The sequence below is a fragment of the Neovison vison genome, chromosome X, assembly GCF_020171115.1.
Source record: "Neovison vison isolate M4711 chromosome X, ASM_NN_V1, whole genome shotgun sequence".
Classification (NCBI taxonomy): Eukaryota; Metazoa; Chordata; class Mammalia; order Carnivora; family Mustelidae; genus Neogale; species Neogale vison.
The window spans coordinates 97,642,194-97,658,709 of record NC_058105.1 but is presented as its reverse complement, the minus strand read 5'-3'; the positions used below and the strand labels follow the sequence as shown (position 1 = coordinate 97,658,709).

Here is a 16,516-nt window from a genome sequence, read left to right as displayed (position 1 = left end):
TTTCCCACCCGCCTCCAGGCTTCACATTTGCATCAGCTAACCAAGGAGTACAGTCGGCCCATTGCACTGAAAGCACGTGTCAGAGCACTGCTGCTAAGTCAACACACTTCTCTGCAGACAGACTGCGGACGCATAAAATATCACTTATTAGAAGCTACAGCACTGGTAGAATTTTCCTAAGCTCTGAGAAATGTTAAATTGGTAATTTTGAATTCCAGTATGGGAGACATGGTTTCGTTTTGTTTTGTTTTTTTGTTTGTTTGTTTGTTTGTTTTTTGTGGTCTTCAGATATCATTGCAATTTAGTGTGCCTTTCTTGATAAACAAGAATTCTTTTTACCCTGTTTATAAAATAATGTCTTGGTTTCTGCAGACTTACATATTCAAGTAGAAGCCGTTTTTCAGAAAACTAGAAAAAAAAACATGTCTTCTGAGACTATATAAGTCAGTTCAGAAATCTAGGCTGACTTGGCCCAGATTCAAATAAATATACATATAAACACACACACACACACACACACACACACACACACACACACAGAATTCAACCTGTCAGGCGTTTAACAGGAAGAGTCAGCTTGTGCCTTTGCATTATGGGCGAAATTTGGTGTTTCCTACTTGGACCAGGTTGATAAAATGTAATCCCAAATAACAACAGCAAATAAACTCATTTAGCAACCTGGTTGAACTCCAGCCAGATCATTTATTTTAAAGAAAGGTGATTGACTTTATCAGTATTACACTAACATTGAAATTGATAAAATGGGTGTTGGTTTTAATCACAGCATTTGGAGATTTCATTGCATGTGAAAGGAAAATTCACTTCATTTTATGGACGAAGTTATTGACACCTAGAAAGGAGAAGTGAGGGAGCGCCTTGGTGACTCAGCCAGTTAGGCGTCCGACTCTTGGTTTCAGCTCAGGTCCTGATCTCAGGGAGTCTGCTTGAGATTCTCTCTCTCTCCTCCTCTCCCTCTGCCACTCCCCCCACTCTCTCCCCCTCTCAAAATAAATAAATCTTAAAAAAAAAAAAAGAAAGGAGATGTGACTTGTTCAATGTCCCATAGTAAATTTATGGAAAGGAGGACTATAAAACATAGGTTTTTCCCTGTTTAAAAAAAAAAAGAAAAGCTTAGTGGTCTACTTAGGAAGCCCCCAAAACACAATAAGGGTAGCAGGCATTCACCACCCCCACAACCTGATGATTTCACTTATTTTTCTAAGATTGTATCACTTGTTATCAAAATGCTAGTAACCATGTTTATTATGCTGAGTCTTCCTGTGCAAGGATGTGGAATGCTTCTGTACGGTCCAAGTCTGCGGGTTTGTTTCATAGGTCTGACAGATGTCCTGCTACACTTCATCCTACCGCTAACATTTCTGGATGAAACGACATATCTGGGACTTGTTTTAAAATAGTCCAGCCAGGGGAGGAGAGCTGAGATTTAAATGAAACCAGATTGGCTACATGTTCATTGTAAGGTTAGAGAAAGGGTCACTCGGGAGGTCATGGTACTACTCTCTGTACCTTTACTTATGTTCGAAATTTTCCTTTTTTTGAGTTTGGACAGAATGCTAGCGAGTTCCTAGGGTGAGAGGCAGCTGGATTTGCCGACTGCGGGTTGGAGTGTATATTGGCTAGGGTTGCAGGTTAACACAGCTCAGTCTGGCCTGGGTGTGAAATGTGTCTCTGAGGCCCTGACACACACACACTCTCTCTCTCTCTCTCTGTTTGCAGGGTTGTTATGATCTGGTGACCAGTTTCATGGAGACCAACATGGGAATCATCGCCGGAGTGGCTTTTGGAATTGCGTTCTCCCAGGTAGGCTGCGTAATTGTGCGGTCAGGCCTGGCCTCCCCCAGCCTCCTGCCCTGGCTTCCTTCGCCGGGCTCCCTGCCTGGCCCCCCTGGGCCTTGGGAGAGGCTGATAGATGGGGTTAGCTCCTTGCTCATTAGTCCTCAGGTCATCTGTTTATTGATTTTTCTTCTTCAACTTAAATGAAGTTTTGCCATCAAGGGAATATCGGTTACAGTTCAACTAATGACTAGCTCCAGAAAACAACTTGCTGCTTCTGTAGGTCAAATGGAGGTTAACTGAACCAAGCGCTGGCTTAATTGGAGCATAAACAACTCGAAACGTCAAATGGCTGATCTGGGTTTGGGGGGAGGCTCTTTTTTTCCTGGTTGACCTGTCCCTGTTTTGTTCTTCGTTCCTGTTGATTATGCAAGCCTACAGTTAGCGAACTTTGTCTGGCGATCATTACTTTCATCCTAAGTTTGACTACGGTTCCTTACGATGGAAGCGGAATTCTTGTCTTTTAAATTGTGCAGCCCTTTATCTCCATCCAGCCTCTCTAAAATAACAGGAGAAGTCATTCTGCCAGCGAAGTGGGCCACGCAGACTCATGGATAGAACACGATTAAGCTGACTCTAAACTTTGGCCCACCTCAGCCCGGCAGCACAGTACCCCACAGGCGTCTGATCTCCCGGCCAAATGGTCACATTGCTGCGACGACAGAGCTCTGGGTGGGAGGATTGGCATGTATACTTAACAACCAAATGAAAACTTGGTGTATGTTTAACTCCAAATTTTTTCAGACCAACAGATCATTTTTCCAACAAAGCCCAATTAACGTTCTCTCGGTAATGTTTCCACCGCTCTAATTTCCCCTGCCTGAATTCCATCTTTGCTCTCTCGGACTATGCTTACCTTTTCCCTGCCCTCCCCACCTCCTTCCTTCCTGCCTAGCAGTGTAGGCGCACGTTCGTTCTAGCCAAGTTCGTTCTTCAAACGTTTTAATTGAAATACACATAGACGGAAAAGTACGTTAATTATAAATGCACAGCTTAACACACCAGCACAATGTGAACATATGTGTGTCATCCTCCCTTAGATCAAGGACTAGAACATGGCCCTAGTAGTTTTTGCAAAGAAAGGGTTTCACCGCAGGTCAGTTGACAAACTTCTTCCTCAGCAGTGACGAAAACCTAGGCGACATTTCATCTCACAAGAGCATGTGGACTCATCCCACGGGAGTGTGTGCTCCTTGTGGTCTTTTACCATGCTTCTTCATTGTTGGCAGCCCGTGAAGGGAATTACACCCTCAACACGCCAACATGCAAACCAAGATGGCACCACAAACCGTGCCATTTCGTCTCCAGAGATGTTTCCCAAAGAGTTGCTGCCCCAGACTTTCTTCCGACGGCTATTGCGTTTCAGGGAGGCATCTGTAAAGGCCAAGAGATGTGTCAGGGGATCCGGGACCCACGTCTGAGCCAGACGTGCAAGGTGCACTGGGGAGCTTGCATATTCATCTGTGCGTGTATATGCAGGGTCATGTTGATGTCCCCGACAGGCCAGACGTGTGCTTGGTGGCTGGGGACAATAGTCCCCTCAGAGGAAGGAATACAGGTGAAGTTTCCCCTAATGGCTCTCCTAGAACCACAAAGGGACCTGAAGCCAGTACTCTCTCCATGAGGAGAAGGGAGCCTCACAGAGCCTGGAATCTCATGGATAAAAAGTTATGTGATCTAAGAATATTCCTGCATGGCCATAAGGGGCATGGGTGATTCTCCCGTTTTCATTAGTGAAGTGAGCCAAGTCATGAAGAATCCGATGAAGACCTCTCTTCTCTCTCATGCTTCCCTATGAAGGGGAGGGGAGGCATTTCTACTTTAGACAAATCGCCTGATGAGCATGAAACCATCTGTCCTAACCTTGAAGAAATGTCCGACGTGGGGATTGTGGAGTTTGCTCTGTGGCCCTCTGAGGCAGTGAGAGAGGGGCCAGCGTCCCTGAGGGAACCCCCACACAGAAACTCTGCAGAGATTTTAGGGCTCATCAAAGTACCACATCGTTGCTAGGGTAAGACAACAGAACACAAAGCCCAGGGGCATCGCCTAGCCAATCCCATTCACCCGCAGGACCAGACAGGGGCAGTAGGGCGGAGACTTGAGACCTGCCATGCTCTGCTGGAAGCAGGCAAAGAAGAGCCCTAGCTGCCTTCCACTAGCGGGATGTGCTAGGAGCCTTGGGGGTCCCAGCAGCTGAGGTTGGCTTCCAGATACCAGTAGATCCAAGGCCTTTCTGGGACAGCCTTTCTGGGCCATTTACCACTGCCAATTCAGGAAGAACCAGCCACACTGGTCCTGGTCAATGACCCAGAACCAAAGCTTTAGCCACATGTGCTCAGAATTTTTAGGACTAGTATCAGAGCAAAACCTAGCGAACGTTGGCTGATTTAGGTGAATCAGTCATGTTGGCTGACGTCTTGGCCTTCCTGTACTAAAGGAGGTTCTACTGAGGAGAGGCCAAAGTCGGTAGGAAAGAGCAGAGCTCTGTCACGCATTCTCCCTCTCTCTCTCTGCCCTCTGCCTCTCCTCTCCCTTCCTCCTCCCCTTTCCTCACCCACCTCCACCCACTCCTTGCCCTTCCCCTCACCTGCTCTGCTGACGTCCACAGCCACACTACCATCTGTGGAAAAGAACTGGCCTTGCTCATCTGTTGTGTCAGAAAGGAAAGGTACTATAGAGTACAAGGTGGACAAGCCTAGTCGAGCCTTTCCACAGACTACACAAAAACTCTGTCCCTGGTTAGCTCCTTTAGCCAACTGAAAGCCCTTGAGTTCTGTTCTGGGCAGCAGGATTTGCACAGACATTTAATGTTTCTCTTACAGGCTCCCATGGCCTGAGCCCTATCAAGGGAAAACCCATTTGTCTACACTCGATGGGCAGGTCCTGCTCCCTCTGAATTAATTCCTAGCAGGAAGTTGAGTGTTTGGATAGGCTACCTCTTCCCTGCATTTTCGGCAGCTACTCTCACTCAAGACAGCTTGGAGGGCGCCTGGGTGGCTCAGTGGGTTAAGCCGCTGCCTTCGGCTCAGGTCATGATCTCAGGGTCCTGGGATCGAGTCCCGCATCAGGCTCTCTGCTCAGCAGGGAGCCTGCTTCCCTCTCTCTCTCTGCCTGCCTCTCCATCTACTTGTGATTTCTCTCTGTCAAATAAATAAATAAAATCTTTAAAAAAAAAAAAAAAGACAGCTTGGAGAGGGAGACACACACAGGCAGAGTGTGAGTGCGTGCACATGTGCCCGTGTGGAGGGAGAGGGAGAGAGTGGAGGAAAAGGGGAATATCACCACCCTCACCCCACCTCCCGCCCTTAACATGACCCAGTGCCAAAGCTGAGGGTGTCTGACACTTACTTCATTTGTGACACTGCCCCTGACCTTGGCTGGCTTCTGCTGTGGGTTGCAAATGGGGCGTGGCAACGCTCCCACATCTAGTGTACACAAACACACAGCCTTGCTGCACGTGGAACGTGTTAGGCTGCATTAATCCTCCACATCACAGAATAGTCCTGAATGGGGACAGTAGAGCTATTTTCCAGAAGTGGACGGTTGAGTGGCTTGCTTGAGTCCGGGCTCAAGATCCAAGCTTACAATTCTGACCTCTCCTCCTGGACTGCTTTTGCCACCAGAGATCAACTTTGTTTTTGCCTCAGGAAGCACCTAAAGGGAACTTGTTCTGTGCTTTTATAACAAAATAGGAGATCTGTGGAATTGAAAGGGAAAAGGTACTCCTCAAAAAATACATATCGGGGCGCCTGGGTGGCTCAGTGGGTTAAGCCGCTGCCTTCGGCTCAGGTCATGATCTCAGGGTCCTGGGATCGAGTCCCGCATCGGGCTCTCTGCTCAGCAGGGAGCCTGCTTCCCCCTCTCTCTCTCTGCCTGCCTCTCCATCTACTTGTGATTTCTCTCTGTCAAATAAATAAATAAAAATCTTTTAAAAAAAATACATATCATCCTCCTATCCAACCATCACCTGACCCTCACCCCTTTGGGGCACCCCACAGGACCCACAGGCTACCGGGATGATTCATTATGAGTGAGGAACTCTCTTCTGGGACTTGCTGACCTTTTCCATGTAGAGGTCTGGACGAAGCTGTTCAGAGCCTTGATGAGATGTGGCCAAAGAAGGCTAACGGAGCTCTTTACTTATTTCCCTAGTATCTTCAGAGCCCGAGATGGTCCCGAATAGCATTTATATAGTTTTATGTCAAACCAGATCCCTTGGCGCATGCCCATGACATGACCCACCTAGGTCATCCACACACCCCTCCCCCCGGCATTACAAGGTTCTAAGCTTTTGACCTATTGCTTGTCGCTTGCTTGTTCAGAAAGTGGCCTTTACAACGCTGCTGTCCTCTCTGTGGACAGGAATCAGGAACTGGGCCACCTTTGCCTCCCCCGGCGATGGCAGGGACAATGCCCTCGGCCCATCGCCCCTTACCTCTCTAGTCTTTGCTGACCTGGGCCCCACCTCTCTCGCGCTCCTGTCTCCCACCTCTTGGCATCTGCCGGGTCCCTGGTGACTTGCAGGGCCCCTGTGAGGCAATCCATGTCGCTCGAGCTTCACGGCGTTCAGACCTCACAGGCTGTCTCTGTGGGAGGGCCTTGACGAAGTCTGGAGTCAGCCTTCTGTTAAGTAGAGGCCCTTTCTTCTCTCTCCGCCTCTCTGGCTTCTCAGTTCTGGAAGCGGCAAAATGTCCTCGAGGTCCCCATGACGCAAAAGAAAGCAGAATATAGTACTAACAAGGCAGACAGCGGTAAAAATAAAATGTAACCTCAAAAAAACCTAGATGAAGATGAATTATAAAGTCTTCGTCAACCAAGTATAAATAATCTGATCTGAAACTCCGGAGGCCATCAGACAGCAGGCCTTTCACCAGCCACGGGAATGGCGAGGGGTGGCTCTGGGGTCCCCATCCTGAGGGGTTCCAGCATGAGAGACCAGCCCCCTTTTCCTCTCTCTATCCGGGGCTTAAAGCAGAAGTCTGGCCCAGTGCTGCTTCCTGCAGCCTTGCGACACACCAGCAAGACTCTTTGAGGGGCTTTTCCCATACAGTTAGTGTGAAACAAGGTTTTGTCAAAATAAGGCTGGGCTTTTCTGGCTACAGAGAGAGGAACTGGGTCTAGTGTCATGCAGGTGTTTGTCCTGACTCACACTGAGGCAGAAGCCCTGACTTTGGCTAAACAGCTTCCCGTCACGTACCCAGAAATCACCCGGTAACAGCTGCTATGAAGTATGGGACCCTCCCCGCCCAGCTCCTGACTTTCCATTAACTTGGTACTTATGGAGGCGGGAGGGCGAAGTTTCTCTCAAATATGGTAAAAACATGAGAGCAAATTTGAAATCCACAACCCTGTGAGGAATCCCAAAATGCCTACTACACCCCAAATCCTAGCTTTTCTTACACTAGAATTAAATAAAATAAAAGCCGGTGTGTGTAAAATACTGTTTGCAAATAGCTTCTATGATCCTCAGTTCAGGATGCTTTTTTTTTAGGAAAACAAATTTCTTAGTAGATGTTAAAAAATAACTTTAAAAATCTGTCTTCTTCTGTGGGCAAACAGAAGGTATGTTCTTGCCCGAGAAATAGAAAACACAGTAAGGTTTTTGTTTTGGTTTGGTTTGGTCTGGTTTGGTTTTTTGTTTTTTGAAAAACATCTTTTTTTAAAAAAATTTTTTATTTTCATTCAATTTAGTTAACACATATTATTAGTTTCAGGGTAAAATATAGTAAGTTTAAAAGCAAGTCGCTTTCATTTGTAGCCATATTTTTAGAAGTTCTTGTTTCTGTGACAAAGTATGTCCAGTGCTTAAGAATGATGCTATTCCTATTTGGGGGGTGGGGGTGGAGGCACATGCTATCCTTCCCTGAAAGCAGAGATTTTAGATACAAGACATAAGTAAGCATCCTAAGGAGTCTTCTGGGTGTGTGGCTCAAGCATCGCCATGGAGATCAGGAGCATCGGAAAGCATTGAATTATGGGAGCACTGCCAGCCTCTTAGTGGGGTGGTAACTCTCCAAAGTGCTTCCGGCACACATGAGCTCAACAGGGAAACACGAAACGGATCAGCTTTACAACGAAAAAGAGTTTAGGAACTTGAAATAAAATAAAGAGATGCCCCTTGAAATCCCTCCATCCAGAGTTTGCAGGGCAAGGCAGGACGGAGCCCTCAGCGTGAAACCGAGGAGTGATTCTGGAAAGGGCGAGGTCTAGGCTAAGCTATAGGAGTGGGCGGCAAGGGAAGGGGCTGTCCTCTGACAGGAAAAAGGGTGGAACCTTAAGCTCTGTGTGAGCTACCAGTGTGGTTTGGGGGAAAATCGTTTAATGTCCCCTGAGCCCGTTTTCTTTTTCTTTTTTTTTTTTTTTAAGATTTTATTTATTTATTTGACAGACAGAGATCACAAGTAGGTGGAGAGGCAGGCAGAGAGAGAGAGAGAGGAGGAAGCAGGCTCCCTGCTGAGCAGAGAGCCCGATGCGGGACTCGATCCCGGGACCCTGAGAGCATGACCTGAGCCAAAGGCAGCGGCTTAACCCACTGAGCCACCCAGGCGCCCCTGAGCCCGTTTTCTTATCTCGAAGGTTGGGATGATAATATTGTACGGGGATATGGTGAGGGTTAAATAGCTTAATACATTTGAAAATGCTGTACGTCTCATGCTTGGTTTTTTGATCCAGATCTGATTTTGAGGAGAATCAAGTGTGTTAGGGGCGCCTGGGTGGCTGAGTTGGTTAAGCGTGTGACTCGGTTTCGGCTTTGGTCATGATCTCAGGGTCATGAGATTAACCCCCAAGTGGGGCTCTGTGCAAGGTGTGGAGCCTGCTTGAGATTCTCTCTCTCCCTCTCCCTTTACCCCTCCCCACCTGCACTTTCTCTCCTTCCCCACCCCTCCCCTCTTAAAAAGTATGAAGTGTGTTCTGGTGTATGTTGGCTCCAGAAATTAGCAGTTCTAATGAAAAGGGAGAAACTATAAGGTTCAAAGTCTTTACAGTCAGTGGGGGGGGGGTAGTTAATTTGTGTCATGTGGCCCAGAATTCTGGAGGTTACAGCCATGGTTCCTATGGTGATTTGGTGGTTTGGGCAGGATACTATATGTTTTATGGCACAAAAATGATCGTGGCCCAAGCCTTGGTAGGAGATAGGGTAAGTCCAGTAACGTGGTGATTTTTCCTCACCTGATGGAACTTATGGTTTTTATATTTCACAGCATAGTTTTACTTTTAAAAATGAAGATAAGAATCTGGGATTTCAGCAAGAGAGGTAGCCGTGTTTCAGGGGTTGCCCTGAGCCGCAGTGGGACCTGCTGTGGCTGCATGTGTCCCACCTGTAAAATAAGGGCGACCACGTGGCCTGGATGAATTGTTTCTCTCACCCAGAAGGCTTGTTGACGCACCAGCATTGGGCGCCAGCCCTCAGAGCATCAGAGTCCGCATGTCTGAGTGGAAACCAAGATGTAGGCCGAAAATATCTACATGGTTAGAGACAAAGAAAAAGAGAAGTTTAAGCCTTGATGTCCCTTTTCCCCTAATCCAACACCTACAGCTATCAAGCCATGGCTTTCTTACCTCAACTGGCAAACTCGGTCAAGAATAGCGTCTCATTGCCTCAAGGAAAGAGTGATGATCCTATTGGCCATGAATGCCTAAGGGATCACACCATGTTGAGATATCTTCTGAATGGGCGTGTTTGGCCTTTTGGGGCATACCTTGCTGATTCTGTGGTCCTTCCATTTTTTTCTCCTACTCTCCTTACATATGGACCAATCGTAATATTGCTTATGTGTTAAAAGTTGTTATTAAGCAGCCAGAGCATGCTAGACTGGAACCTTATGGCCAGTTCTGGAAACTCCAGTTGTCCTGCCCTAGTGGTCAGACTCTCTAAGTCCTGGATCTCACCAGTGAAATCACGTTTGATCTTTCTCGTTAGTGCCCTTTTCCTTATTTGCATACAAAAGCCCTTGGTTGTTAAAAATTAATCTGGGGGGGGTGGTCAAAGAAGTGTGCAGTTCAGGGACTTCAGACTGTGTCTTCCTTTCTCTCCTGGAAACAGCTGATTGGCATGCTGCTGGCCTGTTGTCTGTCCCGGTTCATCACGGCCAACCAGTATGAGATGGTGTAAGGAGAAGGTGAGTGCATGCGGAAGTGTTTAATTTCAGGGTTTTCCCTCTGGGGTACATGCTGCCCTGCAGAGGGGCAAGGGTTCTGCCCAGCCACTTAGCTACTTGAGCTCGCATGCACTGAAACCTCGCTTCTGTGGCTCGGGGGCAGGGGAGGGGGCGGGGTCTGAAACGTCTGAATGCTCCCTGTAGCTTGTTCCCTTCTTTTAAGTCCCTGTTAAGTCACTCACTTGTTTTCATTTCTCCCACAGTCTTTCAAGCACGATGGAATGAGAGACCTGTCTTAAAAACGAACCACAGCACTCTCCGAAAGACTTCCAGAGGATGTTAGAGCACAGCACCTAACACACCCACCCCGCGCTCCCTGATCCCCCAGCCAGTGCCCCAGTGACCTGCCCACGCGGTCTCCACTCCGCCTTCCAGCCCGCATCCCGTGTAGCGTTCCATTTTGTGAAGCCCCGTCGTGCCAGAGTGTAGCCAGGTTCCCTGCATCCAGTCCTAGTGGACCCCACCTGAGGCCCCCTGCGTGCCAGCTCCTCCATCTGTACTTGGTCCGACTGTAGCTCATTGTAGGTGACTGGTTATCACACCACCCCTGGCCCCGCCGGGCCCTGCATGGAGTGTGGAAGGTTCCCGCTCACCCTTCATCATGAGTGATAAACCCCATACCCCTTGATGTAGATAGGCTGATAGCGCTCTGTTCTTTTGGCTTAATCTCCTTTTGGTTTGGTTTTCCCTTTACTAAGACTCTGTTCCTACCTTCTTCAGGCTGCCTAAGATATGTAGAGAAACATCAGTAACCATCCGTGAGGAGAAAAAAGCCTGCATCATGCATGAAGGACACAGTTGAGCGTTAGGTGGCCTCCTGACTCATTATTGTTACATGCCTGGGCACGTGTGGACGGTTTAGTGACCCCCATGACTTTTGGATGAAACCTATATAATCCTTTTACCAAGCTGTATTGTCGCCTCCTGTGAAGGAAATAGTATCACTTCTGTTCTTCCCCAATTAATTGCTCTTGTGTTCCTTTACTTCTTTCTGTATTTTTTTCTTTGCATCAACATTACGGACATCGAGGACCTCAGCAAATCAGTTTAAAAACGAGTGTAAAGGGGGAACTAAAGTCAAAATATTTTTAGAAGATCTTAAACAATGCCTCTGTCTAGCATGCCAACAAGAATGCATTGATATTGTGAACATTTGTGATACATGTATTAATAAATAGAATCATTACAAATTGCTGTGTTTTGTTCTTATCGTGTAAGCTTCTACACACGTATTTCCACTTGGCCTTGCTCCATGGGTGATTGGGATGATCATCTTATGCACTGCCACACCCCTCCATGCACACGCCCACCCTTCCATGCATGTGCCCACCCCACCGAAATAACCTTGGGCGGTGCAAAAGCCAAAGGGTCAGACTTCTTTATGGACATTTCAGAAGCTTGAATCATTTATCATGAGCAGGATGTATCATTGGCTGCGAAAATAGAAGCTTCATACTATTGCAGGCTAGAGGCAGAAAGATTTCAGCAAAGCCTTCAAAACTCAACGTCATTTTCAAGGAAAAAAAGAGGAAATGGACACCTATTCTCTCCTTCCTTGTTTTGAATGAGCATTTTCCTTTCCTTCTTTCTTGTCTGGATTGAAGAAACGCAGTCGGGAGAAGAGATGACATCAGACCATGCTGTCGTCCCCATGTCCTGGTTTGTACTAAAGTATGGAATCCATACGCTTGATTTAAACATTTTAGCAATAGGTGGAGTATAGATTATCTGTGATCTGCATTTTCCTTCTTAATGAGTCACCTTGAAAAAGAATAATGAAAGCATATATTGATCTGTCCCAAAAAAGTGGATCTAAAAACTCCCTCTTCACTGTAGAGCAGATAGTTCTTCAAAGGGTCAACATTTTTAGAGAATTAAGGAGATCTTTCTTGGAGTTTCCATGGGTTTTTCTTTAATTTCTTGTGTTGCATTGTTAGCTGATTAATTTGTGCCTTTAAATAAAAAGGTGTTGCTTTAGCTGCATTTCAGTTTTGGTTTGCAATTTTTGTTGTCTTTTATTCCAGACATTTTACAGTTTTCTTTAGGATTTATGCACTGAACCAGATAGGAATTTTTTTTTAATTTTTAATTTCCAAATATGTAGAGTTTGAGGCTGCCTTTTTGTTCCAACAAACTTGTTTTGTAAGATAAAGATTCTTTATTTTTGTTGAGGCTTGCTTTGTGTCCTAGCATATGGTCCATGTTTGTTCTGTATGTGTTTGAAAGCTTTGTGTATTTTCTAATTATAGGTGCAGGGTTAGAACAAGGTTGTAAATGTATTCAAATAGTCAATTTTAGGACTATTGTTGAAGTGTGTTCTTAGGAATATTTTATCTGTTTGACCTATCAGGTTCTGAGAAACGTACTTAAAATCCCCTGCTGGGGCTGTAGATTCTGTCAGGTTTTGCTTCGTGTATTTTTTAAAAATACTTATTTATTTGGGGTGCCTGGGTGGCCCAGTGGGTTAAGCATCTGCCTTTGGCTCAGCTCACAATCCCAGGGTCCTGGAATCAAGCCCCACATCTGGCTCTCTGCCTGCTTCTCCCTCTCCCTCCACTGCTCCCCCTACTGGTGCGCACTCGCGCGCGCCTCTCTCTCTCTCTCTGTCAAATAAATAAATAAATACATACATACATACATACATACATACATACTTTTAAAAATGCATTTATTTATTCCTCAGAGAGGGAACGCACAAGCAGGAGGAGCGGCAGGCAGCAGGCAGAGGGAGAAACAGTTTCCCCGATGCAGGACTTGATCCTAGGACCTTGGGATCATGACCTGAGCTGAACGCAGACACTTAACCTACTGAACCACCCAGGTGTCCCTTGCTTTGTTTATTTTAAAGCTATATTGTTAAGGACAGGCAAATTCAAGATTATGTTTCATTGATTAATTATTTCCTTTGTTATTATGGGCTGACCCTCTTTATCCCTAATTATGATTTTTCTTTTAAAGTTCATTTTGTCTGATACTATAGTTGTTATAATTACTTTTCTTTTGACAAATATTTGTGAAGGATATTGTTCCAGATCCCTCTGCTTTCAGCCTCTCTGTGTAATATTTTAGATGTGTCTCTTAAACAGCATATAGTTGCATTTTTTCTTTTTTAGCTCAGTCTGAGAAAGTCTTAACTGAAAAGCTTAACCCTGTTATATATTGCTATTACATATATTTGGTTTTATTTCTAGCACATTTTTTCTGTCTACTCTTCATTTCTTTCTCATTTTTCTTCCCTGCCTCTTTGTTTTATTTTGAATTTATGCATTATATGTTTATGCTTTTAGTGGTTAATCTTAATTTCTGATTGTGCATACTTGAAATGGAAAGATAATCAGAATCTCCATCTTCTTCCAAAATAACACAAAGATGTTGGAGTGTTTTAACTCCAGGCACCTCTCACTTAATGTCTCCACTTCTATTCCCTGACACTGTATTTCTCCCATCTGAAATGGATCCCATCACTGTTTTTAGAGTTTATTTAGATTTACCTAAATGCATAGGAGTTTTTGTTTCATTTGGGGTTTTTAAACATTGTTGCTTACATCTCTTGGAGTTCATTTTCGTTTTTTTTTTTTTTTTTGAAATGCATGTTTTGTTATTTCATTAAGGGGTTTATATGTGCTAAATCATCACAGGCTGAAAAATCTCCATGTCATTCGCATTCTTAAATGATAGTTTAACTGGGGCTAAAATTCTAGCTTGGTAGTTGAAGGTAATTCTGGCCTTTTACTATTATTAACATTAAGTCCAATTGTTCGTTTTTGGGTCATTTATCATTTCTCCCTAGTCATGTCATTTCTCCCTAGTTGGCCTTTAAAACTGTCTCTTCCGCCCTACCCCCCCACAGCTTTATTAAGATATAATTGACCTATAACACTGTGTAAGTTCAAGATGTGATGATCTGATACATGTATACATTGTGAAATGTTTACTACAATAAAGTTGGTTAACACATCCTTCACCTCCTGTAATTCCCAGTTTTGTTACTGTCATGGTGAGAAGATTAAAGGTCTACCTTCATATCAACTTTCAAATATACAATATGGTATTTTTAATTGCAGTCACCATTCTGTATGTTACATCCCCAGAACTTATAAGTGAAAGTCTGTGCTCTTTGATCAACATCTCCTCATTTCCTCCACCTCCCAGGACTGGGTCCTGTTCTTTTAATAGATGCTGGAAAAGATAATTCCATGGTGACCTCCTTTGGATAGCTGAATCATGGTTAGTACGAGATAGCATTGGTCATCATTACATGTAAAGCCCCTGGAAGAAATTAATGTGAATCTTAGAGTGATGCTAGTCCAGTGCTCTTGGATTGAGTATTTTAATACTTTAAATCTAATTGCTAAACTTTCTTCTTTCTAAATCTTTATGAAAAAACAATCACTAAAGCCCTCTAAGACTACCTTTCATGATCCTCCTATATATGATGGGCTTTCTATCTTCTGTGTCTCCTAGAGTCTTTCATTTCTTTTTTTCATGTCTTCATTTCTTGAAGAGCATCCTGGATCACTTCCTTGGTTATGTCTTCCAGTTTTCTCAATTTTATCTAATTATTTTTAATATTCTTAAAGTTATTTTTCATCTTTTTGTTTAAAATCTTCTGTTCTTGGGGTGCTTGGTGTCTTAGTCTGTTAAGTGTCTGCCTTCAGCTCAGCTCCCAGGGTCTTGGGATCAAGCCCCGCAATGAGTTCCCTGCTGGGTGGAAGACCTGCTTCTCCCTCTCCCTCTGCCCCTCCCCCTGCATGTGATTGTTTTTTTCTCTCTGTCTGTCAAATAAATAAAATATAAAAATAAATAAAACCTTCTCTTCTTTTTCTTTAGTGGCCTAATCTTTCACTGACTTTTCATTTTGTCTCTACTAATCCTTAACTGTCTTTATCCTTTCAGATACTCTAATATCTAAAGTTTGTGAGTGTTAATCCTCTTGGACATTGCATTTGCTGACTGTCACTCATGGTGGATTGTTTTCTTGTGTTAATAGTTTTTGTAAACTTCAAGAAGAATTTTTAAAAATGCCTTCTTATTTTGGATGAATTTTAGATTTATGCAGAAGATTTGATGACAATACAGAGATTTCCTGCCAATCCCCTTGATGTTAACACCTTATATTATCCTTGTACCTTTGACAAAACTAAGAAACCAGCAATGGTATATTACTACTAACCAAGCTCCAAATTTTATTTAGACTTCCCCAGTTTTTTCCTCCAATGTCTTTTTTTCTGTTCCAGGATCGAATCCAGGATACTACATTACCTTTAGAGAGTGGATTGGTTTTTCTGGGATAGTACTATGCTTTCTGGGTTATAGAATTGTCCCTGTGGAGAGATTTTACATTTGTTTAGCCAGGCACCCAGAAGTTTTGTTGATCCAGAACCAGATTTTATATTAGCTTCTCAGCTTGAGAAAACATATACCACTTAGATTTAGATTCCACACCTGCCCATGATTGTTGTTTCTGTAGGTTTTTTTCTCCTTTCCCCATCACTAGATTTATGCAGGGTCATGAGATAAATATCACTGCTCAGTGTGGACCCAAGAATATGTCTCTTGACCCTTTGTAAGGGTTCAACTCTCAAGGCATTGAAGAGTGTACTAGGTCAATTTCCCACCACACCCTCTACACCGGTCACTGATGGAACACAACCCATAAACCTGTTGCTCTAGCTTTAAGTTTCTTTGTTTCTCTTGGTGATTCATCTTTTTGTCTTTAGATATATAGTTAATTCTTTATTTTTTTTTAATTTTTATTTATTTATTTATTTATTTGACAGAGAGAGAGATCACAAGTAGACAGAGAGACAGGCAGAGAGAGAGAGGGAAGCAGGCTCCCTGCTTAGCAAAGAGCCCAATGCAGGACTCGATCCCACAACCCTGAGATCATGACCCGAGCAGAAGGCAGCAGCTTAACCCACTGAGCCACCCAGGCGCCCGATATATAGTTAATTCTTAAACATACTTTTATCCACTCTTTGAGGTTTTGCCTAGTGTGTATGGCTTCATTTGTTTTTCAGTTTTTTCATGGTACCAGGACCCATATTCTGATATTTGCAATGTATTACACATTGTCTCCTTGTTCTCTAATTGTCTCATGTGTAAATAATTTCACTCACAGTTGGTTAGGATCTTTTAATAGTGTTCTTGAGGGCAAGGACAATGTCAATACTGCCTTTATATCCCCACAGTGATGGGCAAAGAAGAATTTTTTTAGGTTCTCAAATTACTTTATAAATAACAAATGAATCAACTTTAAGTCCTTAAACTATGTGCCAGGAGATTACCTGGTTTTAGGTACATATATTTTCTTCATTTATTTTCGTTGTTCCTGGAGTCCTATTTATTGTTTTATCTCTAGAATTCTATGGCATTCTATATTTGCCTCATGTCTTGTTTTCCATTTAATGTATTTCTATTTTTATCTGATGAATTTGTCATAGTTTCTCTCACTGTCCTCAATATAAATAACTCCCCATGTCTTGAGTAGTACTGGTAGGATC

At 44.0% G+C, this 16,516-nt stretch overlaps 1 protein-coding gene across 1 annotated transcript in view; it reads left to right on the top strand.

Annotated features, from left to right (window-relative positions):
- The window catches only part of TSPAN7 (tetraspanin 7), a 120,605-nt gene extending 109,402 nt beyond the window's left edge, over nucleotides 1-11,203 (top strand). The window contains exons 6-8 of the mRNA XM_044235350.1: nucleotides 1,738-1,821; nucleotides 9,899-9,974; nucleotides 10,217-11,203. Of these exons, the coding sequence (XP_044091285.1) occupies nucleotides 1,738-1,821; nucleotides 9,899-9,967 (153 nt within the window). The 3' untranslated portion in view covers nucleotides 9,968-9,974; nucleotides 10,217-11,203. The remainder of the gene's footprint in view (nucleotides 1-1,737; nucleotides 1,822-9,898; nucleotides 9,975-10,216) is intronic.
- Nucleotides 11,204-16,516: the final 5,313 nt, after the last annotated feature.